The sequence below is a fragment of the Peromyscus maniculatus genome, chromosome 3, assembly GCF_049852395.1.
Source record: "Peromyscus maniculatus bairdii isolate BWxNUB_F1_BW_parent chromosome 3, HU_Pman_BW_mat_3.1, whole genome shotgun sequence".
Classification (NCBI taxonomy): domain Eukaryota; kingdom Metazoa; phylum Chordata; class Mammalia; order Rodentia; family Cricetidae; genus Peromyscus; species Peromyscus maniculatus.
Genome location: NC_134854.1, coordinates 141,681,042 through 141,696,140, shown reverse-complemented (window position 1 = coordinate 141,696,140; position 15,099 = coordinate 141,681,042). Strand labels below are relative to the sequence as shown.

At 52.9% G+C, this 15,099-nt stretch overlaps 1 protein-coding gene across 3 annotated transcripts in view; it reads right to left on the bottom strand.

The window, feature by feature from the left end:
• Cacna2d4 (calcium voltage-gated channel auxiliary subunit alpha2delta 4) overlaps positions 1-15,099 on the bottom strand; it is a 110,742-nt gene that overhangs the window by 7,104 nt on the left and 88,539 nt on the right. For all 3 annotated transcript variants that reach the window (XM_076567771.1, XM_076567772.1, XM_076567773.1), the window contains 6 exons: positions 8,307-8,368; positions 7,116-7,160; positions 6,864-6,926; positions 1,218-1,288; positions 738-813; positions 255-307 (listed from right to left, as the gene is read on the bottom strand). In XM_076567771.1, coding sequence (XP_076423886.1) covers positions 255-307; positions 738-813; positions 1,218-1,288; positions 6,864-6,926; positions 7,116-7,160; positions 8,307-8,368 — 370 coding nt within the window. The remainder of the gene's footprint in view (positions 1-254; positions 308-737; positions 814-1,217; positions 1,289-6,863; positions 6,927-7,115; positions 7,161-8,306; positions 8,369-15,099) is intronic.

Genomic DNA, 15,099 nt, shown 5'->3' with positions numbered 1-15,099 from the left:
CCAGTCCCTATATGCAGGGAATCCTCTCCTGCCTGTCACCTCTAATCGTGACCCAGTCCTCTCCCAAGGGGAATTCTCTTCACCTGGGCCCCCTAACCCAAGATTCATGCCCCACCTATCGGGAGCCCTCTCCTTTGGTCCTGGCCTCATGATTCACTTCCCTGGAGCAGGGAGCCCTCCTCTCCTGACCTCTGACCATGGGTTATTCCCACCCCCACCCCATGGGGGTGGTTCTTCATTTAACCCCTACTCACAGCAGGAATTCATGCAGTAGCCAGCGGACCACCAGCAGGGAGGCAGAGAGAGGCTGGAGGAAGAGCGGAGTTATTTCAGAGAAACACCAGGTGATGTCCCTGCACAAGCACCCTCCAGACCCGACCTGCCTGTCCCTCAGAAGGAGCCCCAGAGCAGAGGGACCTCAAGGCCTTCTGTAGGTCAGACTCCCCGCAGATAGGATTTGACAAACCCGTCAGGACTCTGGTCATTTCCCATCTCTGGTGGACCAGGCCTGGGGACCCCTGAAGATCTTAATGTCAGCCTGGGAGTGAGGTGTGCACCCCCAAGGATAAGGCATCCCCACAGCTCTGGGGGGGGGGGTGAATATCAGAGCAGAGTCCTGAATAGCCTGAGCCGGAAGGTCTAAGGCAGATGGGAATGGGATCGGGTGACATCCCGAAGGACTGGGCAGAGGATGTGCCCCAGGAGAGGGAAGAAGGAAGGCCTGGGGTGACACTCACACTGATCAGGGCCTGGGCTGCACTGTGGTGATGGTCCGGGGGCTTGCACATGGCCTGGTAGTCATACATGGTCACACTGGAATGCAGAAGAAGGGAGCTGTGTCGAAGCCAAGACCACTCCGTGCCCTGGCCTGGAGGCCTGGGAGGCAGGGTTTGTGCTGCCTGGGGTCCATGTGGGCGCCCAAGCTAGAACAGTGAGCCAGAGTAGAAGCCAGCTCATGCCGGAAGGGCACTCCCGTGCTTGGACGGCTTCAAGCACACGAACCACACGCACACTTGCTGTTTTGGTCTGTGCTTTCCTGTGACCCCCGAGCCGAGGCTGGAGAGTTTCTTTGAGGGATAGTCACACAACCTCACACCCATCCCGAGACTGGCTTCCGTCTCTGGCTTCAGAAAGGCATCTTGGGGGCCTGTCCGGGAGCATCTGAGGTCAGACCCCGAGGGCTATGTGAGGACCAGGGAGGGGCGCCTTTCACTTACCGGCTGAACACCCCCATGCTGAGAAGCTGCGTCATGAGAGCACCGTCCACTTCCCCCAGAAGTCTTCCCATCTGTGAGAGGGAGCCAGAGCTACCACCAGGCGGTCCCTGAAGTTGCCCTTCCATGGAACCATCTTTTCTTCCCCTGCAGCCCCACCCCCAACTGCCCATTGCAGTGCTTTCTAGATCATGCTGTCATCTGCTGCCGGCTGTGAAATCAGCCCAGAGGGGGCTCAAAAAGAGGTACAAGGTTCCTTGGAACAACGCACGTGAGTCAGGACCTCCAAGAGAATGAGTCTGTGGCCCCCTTTGTTGCACATGCTTTTTGTTGGGTGTGGTGTGGTGGTGATGGTGGAGGTGGGTGCTGATGGTGGTGGTATGTTGGTGTGTGTGTGTGTGTGTGTGTGTGTGTGTGTGTGTATGGGTGTGTGGGTGTGTGTGTGTGGTGGTGATGGTGGGGTAGTAGTGATTATTAGGATTACGCAATGGGAATGTATCTTTGGCAGGCTCCAGCCAAGGTGTGCTACTAAGAGATCACTCCACGCAACAGATCTAACGCAAGAGGTTTATTGAGGGAGAGGGGTGAGTGAAAGGCCGTCTTCGAGTGGGGACATGAGAGAGAAATAGAGACAGAGAGGCCAGGAGACAGAGAAAATAAGAGAGAATGGGAGAGAGAATGGAAGAGAGAGAGAGAGAGAGAGAGAGAGAGAGAGAGAGAGAGAGAGAGAGAGAGAGAGAGAGAGAGAGCTGTGATGTCCAGAGGGTCCTTTAGAAGGGGGCATGTGTCGCTGTGAGTTGCTACAGTGGAAATGTGCCACACCTGGCGGCAGCAGGTGAGGTGTAAGCTGTTGCCATTGAACAGAGCACCTAATTTACAACAGCCATGATAGAGAAGGCGGTGGTGTTACTGGCAACGTGGTGTGTGGTAGTGGTGATGATAATAATGGTGGCAGCGGTGAGGTGATGGTGGTTGTGGTAATGGTGGTGGTAGTGTATGATGTCTCGGCAAATTCTGCCATGGGCTTTGCCTATACTGGCCTCTTCATCGCCCTCCATGTCCCCTCCCTTCTCTGCATTGATGGCATTTGTCTTTCACCGCCTGGGCTCTGCCCTCTTTGGGCATCTCTACCATCTTCACCCATCCCTTGCCCTTTCCCTAGATTTGTTGCCAAAATAATCCCAGACAGCTTGATTTCTGGAAAGTGTTATGCAACCTCCCCACCTCCAAAATAACACAGGACCGTCTCTCCTCCCTTCATGATCTAATCAATCAATATCTGGGGGCACCTGCAACTATTGCCCAGCACCCTCCAAGGCGGCTGGAGTTCTCGCTGCCCTGTGCTTAGATGATTCTGCTCAGTTGGGTAGCTCTTTGCTATTCCAGTGTCTCTCTGTGTGTTTGTTTCTCTTTCATCACCAGGTAGCAAGATCCCTGCAGAGACTACTCTGCTCGTAGTTCACTGGAGGTGCGTGTGCGTGCGTGCGTGCGTGCGTGCGTGCGTGCGTGCGTGTGTGTGTGTGTGTGTGTGTGTGTGTGTGTGTGTGTTTAACCTGAAACTTATGCTTTTTAAGATAGGGAAGCTGGAGCTGGGTGGTGGTGGCACTCACCTTTAATCCCAGCACAGGCAGATCTCTGTGAGTTCGAGGCCAGCCTGGTCTACAGAGTGAGATCCAGGACAGGCACCAAAGCTACACAGAGAAACCCTGTCTCGGGGGAGGGGGGAGGGAGACAGGGAAGCCGGGTGCAGACCAGGGACAGTTGATCCAAATTCCTGTAAGCCGAACTTGCTCTCTTGCTCAATTGTAGGCTTATTCATCACCAGCCCTGCTGAGCCCTGCCTGGTTCTGAGGTGGGAGGTCTGACTGTAAGGAAGCACACTTTGGAAAATACTTCTGCCTCTGCAAACAAAACTCCATGTCCTAGAACATGTCACTCAGCAGGAAATGTCCACTGCCCTTCTTTTAGTGAGGCAGCTTGGCTGCAAAAATGGTAGCCATGTGCTCCATAAAAGACTACACTTCCCAGAAACCCTTGTATTGAGGGCTGGCCAATGAAATGGAGCAAAACCCAGATGAGGACTTCTGGGAATCTGCTTAAAGTGAGAGGACTATGTTGGGGCACCCAAATGCCACTGTTGCCTTCCTGCTTGGGAAGTGGACTAGAAGGCAACAGCTACCCTTGCTCTGGTGTCACCATGAGGATGGGGACACCTGGTGCCTCCAGGAAGCCATCCTAAGCCTAGGCTGCTTTGATCTATGAGATAACTTGTGCTTTGCTTAAGCCAATGCAACAGGGACAACATACTTTCTAACAGATACAGCTACTGTTGGATTTTTGTCCAAATGAGTTAGTGCCTCAGACTGAAATTCTGGACCTGCAAAGGGAAGGTTCCAATGTGGATTTGGGGTCCTTCGTCACTTCAGGACCCAGATTTTAACATGTGGCTACATGAGGAACAGAGCTGGCAAGGGGCTTCCCAAGGCACCGTCCACCTTGATTATCTGCACATAGCACAGTCAACATGCTGCAGAGCTCTGGAACAGCCAAAGGCCTAGGGTTGCCTGCATTGAGTTTAGTCAAGGTCCTATGAGATCTGCCCTCGAGCCTGGAGTCCAGGGGATGGCTTAGGCAGGAAAGAATTTAGAAGTGAGTTGATTCCCGCTGTGGGATGGTTGCCCCAGGGCAGGGCTAACTTTCCTGCTGTGTGGCTGCTCCTCAAATACCCATCCAGGTGCTCCTATCTGTGTGTTCAAGCTGGTCTGAGTCCCAGGCCTGTGGGTCTGGCGGCCTCACTACCCAGCACAGCTCAGCTTACAGCTTGTCCCAGGCATGTCCAGATGAGGGAAGAGATACTGAGCCCCGTGAAGGAGCTTCAACTCCAGTCTTGACATGACTCCCAGAGCTAACCCAGGTGTTCAGCACTCCTTATCCTTGGCCTCCGAAGATCTGCAGGATTGGCTGTAATCCTATGAGAGCCAGCCAGGTGCAGCAGAGGCAGTTAACTGTTTTGAGTAGAGTCAGAGAAACCTGGACAGGGTGTTGAAGGACCCAGGATGGCGACCAGGTGGTAGGGACTTGTACCCCACCCCAGACAAAGCTGGTCTGAGTTCACCAATCTCGTGTGTGTGTGTGTGTGTGTGTGTGTGTGTGTGTGTGTGTGTGTGTGTGTGTGTGTGTTTGGGGGCATGTCTTGGGGCTGGCAGAAGCCTCTAGAGCAGTGGTTCTCAACTTTCCTAATGCTTCAGCCATTTGATACAGTTCTTCCTGTTATGGTGACCCCAACCATAAAATTATTTTCATTGCTATTTCATAACTGAAATTTTGTTACTGTTATGAATCATAATGTAAATATCTGTGTTTTCTGATGGTCTTAGGTGACCCCTGCGAAAGGATTGTTCGACTCCCCAAAGGGGTTGAGACCCACAGGTTGAGAACTGCTGTGCTAGAAGATAGTTTCATTTATACTTTGTCTAATTTCATAAAGGATTTGGATCAGCTTGTAAGCCTATGCAAAGCATAAGATAATACAACACTTGAGAAAATGAAGGCACATAAGCTAACTACTTAAAATAGAGAATGGAAATGTATGTTGCATCAAATATAAATCTCAGAAGAAACGGACTGTTTCTGGGATGTCTTGGGATTATACTTCGTGAGCATACGGGTGGGTATCCTCTGGGTAGAATGGGAGCAAATCAACCCAATGTGTTATCCAGGAGCCCTGGGGGCTCCTTCATGAGGTGGCCCTTTGCTGCGTGCCTCAGGTAGACTGGGCTGCGGGCCAAGATTGGCAAGCTGGGGATGAGAGCTCTGACCGGCCTGGTGGGGACTTGCGTGGGCTCTTGAGCAAGGAACGGCCCTTTTGTTTTCAAATGGTTAGGGGAAAAACCAGGAGGCCATTAATATTTCAAGCTCATGAACATTACATGAGATGTTCGGTATCCATAGCAGATCCTGTTGAAACGGTGCCTGCTCACTCATGTGTCCTCTGTCTCAGCTCTTGCCCAGTCGCCATCGGAGACCACCAGCTCACAAGGCTGATGCCCCAGAATGCTCTCTGTCCCGCCGTAGGCTCCCTGGCCCATATCCTGGCATACTTTGGGCCTGTCTGTAATCTTATCTGGCTTGACTAAACCACCTGGCTCCCCCGCCACTCCTTATGCTCATGGCCACCTTCAGACGCTTGAGCTACCCCACAGGAGGCCCACAGCCAGTCATGGTCATGTGGCAGTGGGACTAAGGTCTGGGTGACTGAGACACTGTTGTCCTTAGGCCTTTTCAGCCATAGGGCCAACGTTTGTTTTCATGCATTTTCTGACAGAATGGACTGTCTCTGTGTGAAGAAGGGCATGGGAGGAAAAGAAAAAGTGGGAAAAGGGAGGAGGCAGGCAGAACCCGAGGCCCAGATGCCAGGACTCATGATTGGTCAGAGTTTGGGCAGCGTCCTGACGACAGCCCAAGCCTTTCCAGTAGGAGGAAACAGTGAGATCTGCTTTTCCCTCTCAGCTCTTGCTGCATGTGAAGCGGGCTATTCAAGAACTGTCCCCGGGGAGCCAGCCCCATGGTCCTTTGGTTCCCTTCTCTCCCGATTCTATCTGTGCCCAGACTCCTGATGCCTTGGCCTACTTCCTGACATGTTCTGACAGTTTCCACGGACCCTCCGCCTTGGACGAGGCTACAGTGTGGCTTTGGAGGCAGAGACTACTTTGGCCAGAGCTCTGGTCAGCGTCAGCTCTGCCCCTGCAACTCTGCCAATATCCAGGCACCTGCAGCTTCCAGCTTGGGGTTGAGCCCTGACATCAGGAGACCCAGCCTGTGGTTTTCAGGAGGAGACAACTGAGGCCCAGGTCTTGGAAGCTGCTAGACAAATTGAACATACGCCTTCTGATGAAGTTCCTCTTGGAGGTTATTCAGGGCTGTGGGCTTGTGTCAAAGAACTGGTTCAGGTGTCTGTTCAGGTTTGGCCCAGGGTTGAACAGGCTTCTTTTTAAAAAGTGCAATTTAAAGTATAATTCCTGGCTAATTTTAGGGTCTGATTTGTGGCTGAGCGGATATAAAATTACCATCGTGGCTTCCTCTTCTGTCTGAGTAGGTGCTTGGGGGGAAGGCAGCCTGCTGGGTAAAGGAAGGAAGGATTGCTCCCATGCCCCTGCTAGCCTGTTGGCACCCTGACTTGGGGACGACAGTGGAATTTTCCTCAGGGAGTCCCAGAAAGGAGAGGCGCAGAGGGGTGGGAAAGTCCCCCTGGGTACCACGATGGAAGAGAGGGATGGGAGGATGGGTAGAGGAGGGCAGGACACAGGCAGCAGGGGTGTTGAGGGGTGTGGGGGGAGGGGGCAGGACACATGGTGGCAGTGTTCTTCCTGAGCAGGGTTCTTATTGAGTGCCTCCCCACCACATGTGACTGGCACTTCCTCTCACCACGTCTCAGAGAGGTCAGCTTAGTCACAGGTACCAGGGATCCGCACTTGTCATCTTGCCCTGTGATTTGGATTGAGGATCCAATCCAACTCCTTTTCTTCGACCCTGATTGGCTCTATAGTGGGACGGAGGCCCCAGCTTTTGGCCTGTTTGGCTGATGTAGCTGCTAAGGGTCTTGGCTTCCTCCTGCCCTCTTCTCTAAGTTCTGCCTCTTCAGTCACTTACCTCCTGAGGTCTCTCTGAGATCAGAACGAAGCCGTTGTTGTCTATGACGAAGCAGTCCAGATCCTGGGGGAGAGGTCAGGACAGGAGGTCACAGCTGGCTCCAGCCCTCCTGCTCATCCAAACAGCTGAGGGGGGCCCCATGAGCCCCACAGGCAGGGTCAGGGAGGGGACATTTGGAGAGAATAAAGTAGTCCACAGGGGGAACGCAGGACACGGACCTCCCACCTGTGTGCTCCTTCAGGAATAACTTACAGTGTCCTCGCAGCTCTCCGGGCATGGCCCCTCTCCAGTGCCGCACTGGAAGCAAGAGGAGACACTGTGAACCGTGTGTGCCTTCGTGGGTGCAAGTGCACGTGTGTCTGTGTGTGCCCGTGTGTACCATCCTGTGTGTGTGTATCTATATGTATTCAGTGTGTATGTGTTAAAGGTAGGTTTGTGTGTGGTGTGTATGTGGAGTGTTTGGACACATTTTATGTGTGGTCTACATGTGGTATGTATATTGTGTGTGCATGTGTGTATCTGTATATGTGTGTATCTGTATATGTGTTATGAAGAGTGTGTTGTATGTGGATAGATGTGGACTGTGTTTTGTACGTGGGAGGTCTGTCTGTGGTGTGTGTGTGTGTGTGTGTGTGTGTGTGTGTCTGTATATATACACTGTGTAGTGCATTTGTGAAGTGCCTATTGTATGTGGAGAATCTGACTGTAGTAAATGGAGTATATGTACCTGGAGTATTTGAAGACAGGCATGTACACACACATAGGTATGTCTTAGCGGGCAGGGCACTGAGCAGTAGGCTGTGCTCTTCTGAGGAGGAACACAGGCTACATGTCATATATCCTAGGGCTTTCATATGGTAAGTGGGTTCTTATTGGTCCCCTTCACCTCTGTGGCCTTTCTGTTTTCACTGTGCAACTCCCTGTGCCCCAGGCAGGGGACCTGGCAGCCCGGAGTGAAGGAGTAGAGGGGACTTTTCCCTGTGACGATGACTCAGGCTAGAAGGACATGCAGAGGACAGTGAAGGCTCCTGGAGTGTGTGCGTGTGTGTGTGTGTGCGCGTGCGTGCGTGCGTGCGTGCGTGCGTGCGTGTGTGTGTTTGTGCCCACACGGTGTGCAGATGATAGGGACGGGGTAAGTTCTCGGGAGCCTGGACAGCCAACAGGGCCTGGGCCTCATGGGGAGGGGCCAAGTGAAGTGCTGCTTTATTCTGTACCAGGCGAGGCCAGGGTGGGTTGGGGACAACAGCGGTATCCCTGTTTTACCCTTTGTCCCGGATCTGACCAAGCACTGGAGTAGGAGGGGGAGAGGCCCAATGTGCAGGGTCCACAGAAGGTCAGGGAAGGCAGAAACAGAGTGGCGGTGTCTCCTGTGGGACTGATGGGCCAGGCTGTGGGGACAGTCCTTCCCTATGGATGGCCCTCTTCTGGGCCCCCATTGCCTACCTGCTTCATGGCTGCCCAGAACTGGCGCTGGAGGTAGTCCACTTGCATCTGGATGCCCACAGCTGCGGAGAGCAGGAAGGAGGAAGGGCAAGAGCAGAGGAAGATTTGGGGACGGGGGAAACAGTGAGAGAAGAAAATAATAGAGTCCACTTAAAGAGAGGAAGCTTCTCAACAGGGCCTGTGGGGAGAGAGGCATGGGCGGGCGGGAATGGTGGAGCCTCAGTCATTGGCAAGGGGAATCTAGGGCCTCTGGGATCAGGAGTCTGGTTGGAGAAGGGGTTCCAGGCCAGTGGATTCCCTCTGTGGGAAAAGCAATACCAAGAGACCCTGAGAAGGGGAAAGCTCTAAGGCCAGAGAACCATGAGGATGGCTTCCTGTCTGGTCCTTGGGGGCTCAAGGCAGCCTAGCTGTGTGTCTCTTCTCCCATGACCCAGGTGAAGAAAGAGGCTGAGGAGAACATCGTTTGTACAAGATCATGGGAGCAGAAGTGGCAGATTTGGGAGTCCGGAAACTCGCAGGCCTCGTGGCCCTCAGACCTGGTGTAACACCCACACTAGGCACAGTCCCAGTAGGCACACAGGGAGAAAGCAGAGAGTTGCTGAAGGCCGAGCCATAACCAGACCAGCCAAGTTTGCTAGGCCGTTTCCTGGAGACCAGGAATGCCGTCAGTGCACAAATGCTTCCCTTTTGATGTCGCCAACACAAGCGCCATCTGCCTCTTTGATTCCCAAATAGGTCTGGAGAACCCAAGGGGGCACTCACATACTAAGAGAAATCTGGGACAAAGAGCGACAGGAGAACTTGGGGCCAAAGAACAGAAAGAAAAGGCAGGCTATGCTGAACAGAAAGAGAGCCTCCAAAGTAGGCCAACTTCTTAGTGTCCAGAATAATATTAAAGGCATTTTGGGGGCTTTGGGTGAGTTAGGCACCTTTACAGGCATAGGGGGGTTTAATCCTTCATAGACTGGCACTAGCCTCATTTAGACTTCATGGGCGGAGGGAACAGAACCGAGCAGAGGTTCCATGGCTCAGCTAAGTTGCCAGCCAGGAAGTAACAAACCTCGCTTCGGTCTGGGGCCCTGAGCCTCTAAGGCATAGCTCTGAGCTGTTCCCTCTGTGTCTGGATGGGAGATCTGGCAGGCAAAATGACCTGCAGCATATAGGCAGGCCTCTCATACTGAGCGCAGGGAAGCTCAGGGTTCTCAGACATTATGTCACCTGCCTAAGAAAGTCTAAAGTCGCTTGATGCCCATTGCGATTCTGAGTGTACCCTGTGGCTGTTCCAGGATGCACTTGTGCCCCAGTATGGCACAAGGGTGTAGGCCTGTATCTTTACTTTACTTTTCTTTTTTTTTTTTTTTTTTTAAGATTTATTTATTATGTATACAGTGTTCTGTTTGCATGTATCCCTGCAGGCCAGAAGAGGGCACCAGATCTCATTACAGATGGTTGTGAGCCACCATGTGGTTGCTGGGAATTGAATTCAGGACCTCTGGAAGAACAGCCAGTGTTCTTAACCTCTGAGCCATCTCTCCAGCCCTGACCTGCATTACAGGTGGATCTCTGTGAGTTTGAGGCCAGCCTGGTCTACAGAGTGAGTTCCAGGAAAGGCACAAAACTACACAGAGAAACCCTGTCTCCAAAAACCAAAAACCAACCCCCTCCAAAAAAAGATGGTGGGAAGCCATCCTGGTATGAGCCTGGGGAGGCTTGATGGGGAAAGAAATCAGGGAATAGTCGCGCCAGCAGAGTTCCAGCCAGTGCAGCTGTACCACTGGATTTTCCAGGGCCACAACCCGGATCTGGCTTACTTCAGCAATGAGCTGAGATCGGCATTGCCACTAAGCTGCAGACCCAGATTTTTTAGTGTTTCTCATTTTGAAACAGGGTTTTGTTGAGTTGCCCAGGCTAGTCTTGAACTTGTGGAGCTTCTGTATAAGCCTGCACCATTGTTGAGGCTCAGGGGACAGGAGAGGCAAGAGCTGGATTCTAGACCAGAGCCTCCGGAAGGGTAGCTGAAAGTCACTGCAGAGTTTCTCACCCAGGAGGCAGGCTAGGGCTGGGAACCTGTATTTCTCATGGAACACATGATGTTGTAGCAGGTTCTGGGAGACCCTAGCCCAAAGCTTTTCCACATAGATGAGTTTTATAAGATGATGGGGATGTCCCACACCTACCTTGTCCCAAACTGTAGCCATTAACCACCATGGATGCTGAAGACTCCGTGTGTGGCTCTTGGGATTGAGCCTGGATTTTTAGTATTATTTTATCTTAGTGTAAATGTGATTAGGCCCATGCAGTTGGCAGCTTCCAGGCTGGACAGTACAGTTTTACAGCTAATCCGTGTTTGCAGTTAAAACAACACCACCCAAGGCCCTACAAGGCCTCTCCTTTCTCTCACAGTCTTGGGATTTCTGAGGTGGGACTGAGGAGCCTCTGTGATAGGGACAGCTGGGCTTGAAGGCCCAGGTGGCTGAAAGGGGTAGGTGAGGGTGGGGGGCAGGTAGATCCGTGAGAAACACAGACATGCCATGCCATGCCATCCCAAGTGGGCAAATGCTCTGTCTCAGCCAGTGTGGTGCTCCTCATCTCCCACTTCCTTCTCTGAGGGTGCAGGGGCTCCCATTTTACTCTCCTCCCTTTTTCATTGAGGGTTACCCTAGGAGCTCACTGCACACAGATTTTCTTCACCGGCAGAAACAGGCCTGGACTCTGCTTCTAAGCATTATCGGGGGCAGTGGTGCTGATGCGGAGGAGAGCCCACTCCTTTTGATGTAAGGAAGCTTATTCGACTTCATCCCTGGCTCCAGTGGTCAAAGGGTCCCAGATTGTGTCCAGAATGGGACTCTACCTCTCTCTTTTGTGGCTCAGGGTGTGTCCCACGGACTCACGCACTTTCCAATCTGGAGGAGGCTCTGTGACTCTAATATGGGAAGTCTGGAGAACGTAGGTTTGATTCTGCCTCCGTGAAAGTCAGGCTTCAGGACTTCTTGGGTAGAAGTGAGGGCTTGGCAAAGGGCAGGCTGGTGGTGGGTCCACCACAAAGCCAGCTGTTTATTCTTTGCAGAGTTTGGTATATCCCAGTAGCTTCCTGAGCCACTGGGTCACGGTGAGCAACCAAAAGCATTTTCACATGTTCAGAAGCTGACCCCACTCTCTGCCCGAAGCCTGATCTAAAGGTTCGAAGTCTGCACCTAAAGGCTCAGTCTTCCCCATGGCTGCTACTTCTCTTTGCCCACCTAGGTTCTGAAGACCTTGGTCCCAGGACACCACGCAGAAATGAGTATATACACTGCTTATTTCTGCTGTGACCACTGTGGCCAAGCCAATGTTCTCCTGCCCTGTGGCTTTAGGATTCCAGCTTCCCACTTTGGCCTTTCTATGATCCATTCTCCATATGATCACAGCCATCTCCCAGAAGGTCCAAACCCATCACTTCTCGTCCCCCATCCCACCTTCCTGTCCCCCATCCTGCACACCCATGAGGCAGCCTTGCTGGTGTTTTTGGTTTCAGCCTGAGTCACTGTCTTCCTCAACAGGGTCAGCTCCTTCCTACTCCAGGACATCCTCATCAATTGTCTCTTTCTGGAATGCTCTTACCTAGAACTCTGTATAACTGGTGGTATAATCAGATCTCAGCTCCTTCTAATCAACTCAACCTCATCACCTGGCAGAGACTTCCTTGCTCTCCCCGATGAAGCATCCCTCCTCCTCCTCCCCCTCTTCCCCCCTCCTCCTCGTTCTCTCTCTTACCACTGTTTTATTTTCTAAGTGACATGATTTGTTTATCTCACCCCATGGAGTGGGGTTCACAGAGGGCGAGCGGGCTGAGCTCTGATTCTTAGATCTAGAGTCGCACTGTCACATAACAGGGTTCGAGAAATGTTTCTTAGTACGTTTGTGTCAGCACTTGACTGGGGGGCAAATTTATGGGTGATCTCACTTCCCTGACTGCAAAGGTTCAGACCTTCCCAGAGCCCCCCTCCCCCTGTGGAGCTCCAATTCATCGCTCACACTGACCTGTCAACTTAGAGATTTATCCGTGTGCCCCAAGTAACTTAGCAATCCACTGGGGAATGAGAGATTTAAGGGAGAAACAAAGTGAATCCTCCTTCTGACAAGAAGGGCAAGATGCTGATACAGAAATGGGAAGGGAGTGGGGGTGGGGGCTGAGAGGGCATGGGGGGGGGAGAAGGAGGGAGGGTGGGACACAGATCATCTTCAGTAATTGAGCTGCCCTGCCAGTGACTCAAACTCCCATACTCCCAGGCTTTAATCCTGACACAGCACATTCACAGACAGAGCTCAGCCTTCAGACTTAGTATCCCTGTTCTGCTGGGGTGTGGTGGGGTGGACTCTAGGGATTCACCAGAGTGCCTGGGAGGACCATCTCCCTGAGTCACCTCCTGCTACCTGCTGTGCGGCTGCTGTAGCTGCCTAGGACTTTTGATGAGGAGAAACAGGCAAGGCCAGGGTAGGAAGGCTTCCTGAGTGGCTTCCCTGGGGGTAATTAAGAGATCTTCCCTTATGGTTGGGTCTGATGGGTCCCTGTTTTCTACCTTGACCTTAGTTTGTGAGGGACCTGCCATGGAGAAAGGATAAATCCCAGACCTCTTTCCACCTGCCATAGTTGACCTGGGTCCTTCCCCTGTTCTCATCCTCGCTGTCCCAGGCTGCCCCCTGCCTTCCCCTCCTGCTACCTCCCCACAGGAATCTTGTGTTTCCTCCAAGACCCCAGTGCTTTACTGTCCTCAGCTGGTCCTATAGCCTAACAGAGCACCCCGGTAAGACCACAGGCAGCTGGAGCCTTAGCAGGACATACATCCTTGCTCTGCAGTGCAGCTGAGTCACCAGGGATGACAAAACAACACACACACACACACACACACACACACACACACACACACACACACACCACAAGCACAGACACACACACACACATACCACAAGTAGACACACCCACACATATACCACAGGCACAGACACACATATACCACAAGCACACACACACACACACACACAGACAGACAGACACACACACACCAGAAGTAGACACAGACACACACACATATACCACAAGCACAGACAGACAGACACACACACATATATCACAGTCACAGACACAGACACCCCCCCCCACACACACCACAAGCACAGACACACACACACACACACACACACACACACACACACACACACACTCCCTCTGGAGCACCATCCTTTCTCTCCTGGCCTCTGCACCTGTGATGATCCTTCTTGGCCTATGACTAGATGAACAGAGACGGTGCTGGAGGGACCTGATTTCTGCAGCCTGAGCTGTGGCTCGGACAGGTACTTAGTGAGCACCAGGGGCAGAGGATTCCAGGCCTGGAGGCACCTGCAGATCTCAACCCACCTGCTCATTCTTTAAGGCAAGAACTCAGCAAGGCTCCAGGTTACCAGCTAGTTAGCACAAGTATAGACAACTAACAAGAGGGCCTAGAGCTGTGGGGGATAGGGAGAGGGTAAGGTCAGTTACCCTCAAATAGCTCACAATACAAGACAGAAAGCTACCACACAAATTTCTCTGTGAATAGACCAGAGAAAACATCCCTACAGAGGGGATGTTGGGGTGTTGGTGTTAATTTTACGTGTGTGTGTGCGTGTGTGTGTGTGTGTGTGTGTGTGTGTGTGTGTTTGTGTGTGCATCCTTCCCAAGGACGACCTGTGGGAGTCTGCTGTCTCCACCGTGTGGGCTCTGGGGGGTCAACCCCAGGCCATTAGGCTTGATGGCAAATGCTGTAACCTGCTGGTAGAGCCGTCTTGGCATCCCGGAGCTGCGTTTTTAGGTCGGGGTAGATCACTGTGGGCAGAGAGCACTGGGCTCCTGAAGGGCCTGTTTTCCTGAGACGGGAGGTGGGAGTGTGTTCAGGCAGTGGCAGGTTGCCTTGTTGGGAGGACAGGCGCAGGGGACTTCAGAGTAGATGGGGACTCCTCTCAGCACTAGTGGATAGCAGTCCCGCCCGAATCAAAAGGCCTTGGCCCCAGCCCTGAATGAAGGAGGAAGGACACTGGGGCACCTACCTCTGCTGGGTTACCTATGAGCTAGACCATCTGCCGGCCAGGCGGACTTTCAGGATGGAAAGGAACGAGGGGCGTTTTATGCTGCAGGCTGGGAAGCCTGGCTCTCTGCTAGCTTAGCCCCTGACTCAGTTCAGCTTTGGAGGGAACTACTTGTCATCCTGGTGCACGACAGTTGCTAGACGTGCTTTGTCTTGATTCGTAGAGGCTTTTGAATTCTCTGATGCAGCTTGCCCCTTCACGTGTCTGACCCATCCTTTAGACAAGCCAGGAGCCGGCTCCTTCGGGGTTCCCTGTGGGCACCGAGGCACATGGTCTCTGTGCTTGTTGGGCATCTGGTCCTCCAGGCTGCAACTGACTGCTTTGACACCCCGTTCTCCTAAATAGTCCTGGCCAACGGTGGTCACATCTAGGGGCTCATCCCCGTGTCTAGAGGGCCCTCGGTTCCCTCAGCATCTCTGAGAGTCCTCAACACCCCTCTTGCAAGAGAACTCAGCCTTTAAGGAGGCGGCTCTTCGCACAGCTAGGCTCTGACACAGGAGACAGACCCAGTGTCGGTCTGGGATCCAAGTCAGTCCGTGGGGCTGTGATCTGAGTCCTGTACCCCTTGGAAGGTCCTGCCTTCCAAACGGACAGACAGAGGCGGCCGCTCGTGAGAGTGCTGCGAGGTGAGAGGAGGCTCGGATACCTCTGATCCTGGGCAGGGGTGATTCACCTACAAACGCTCTCCTGC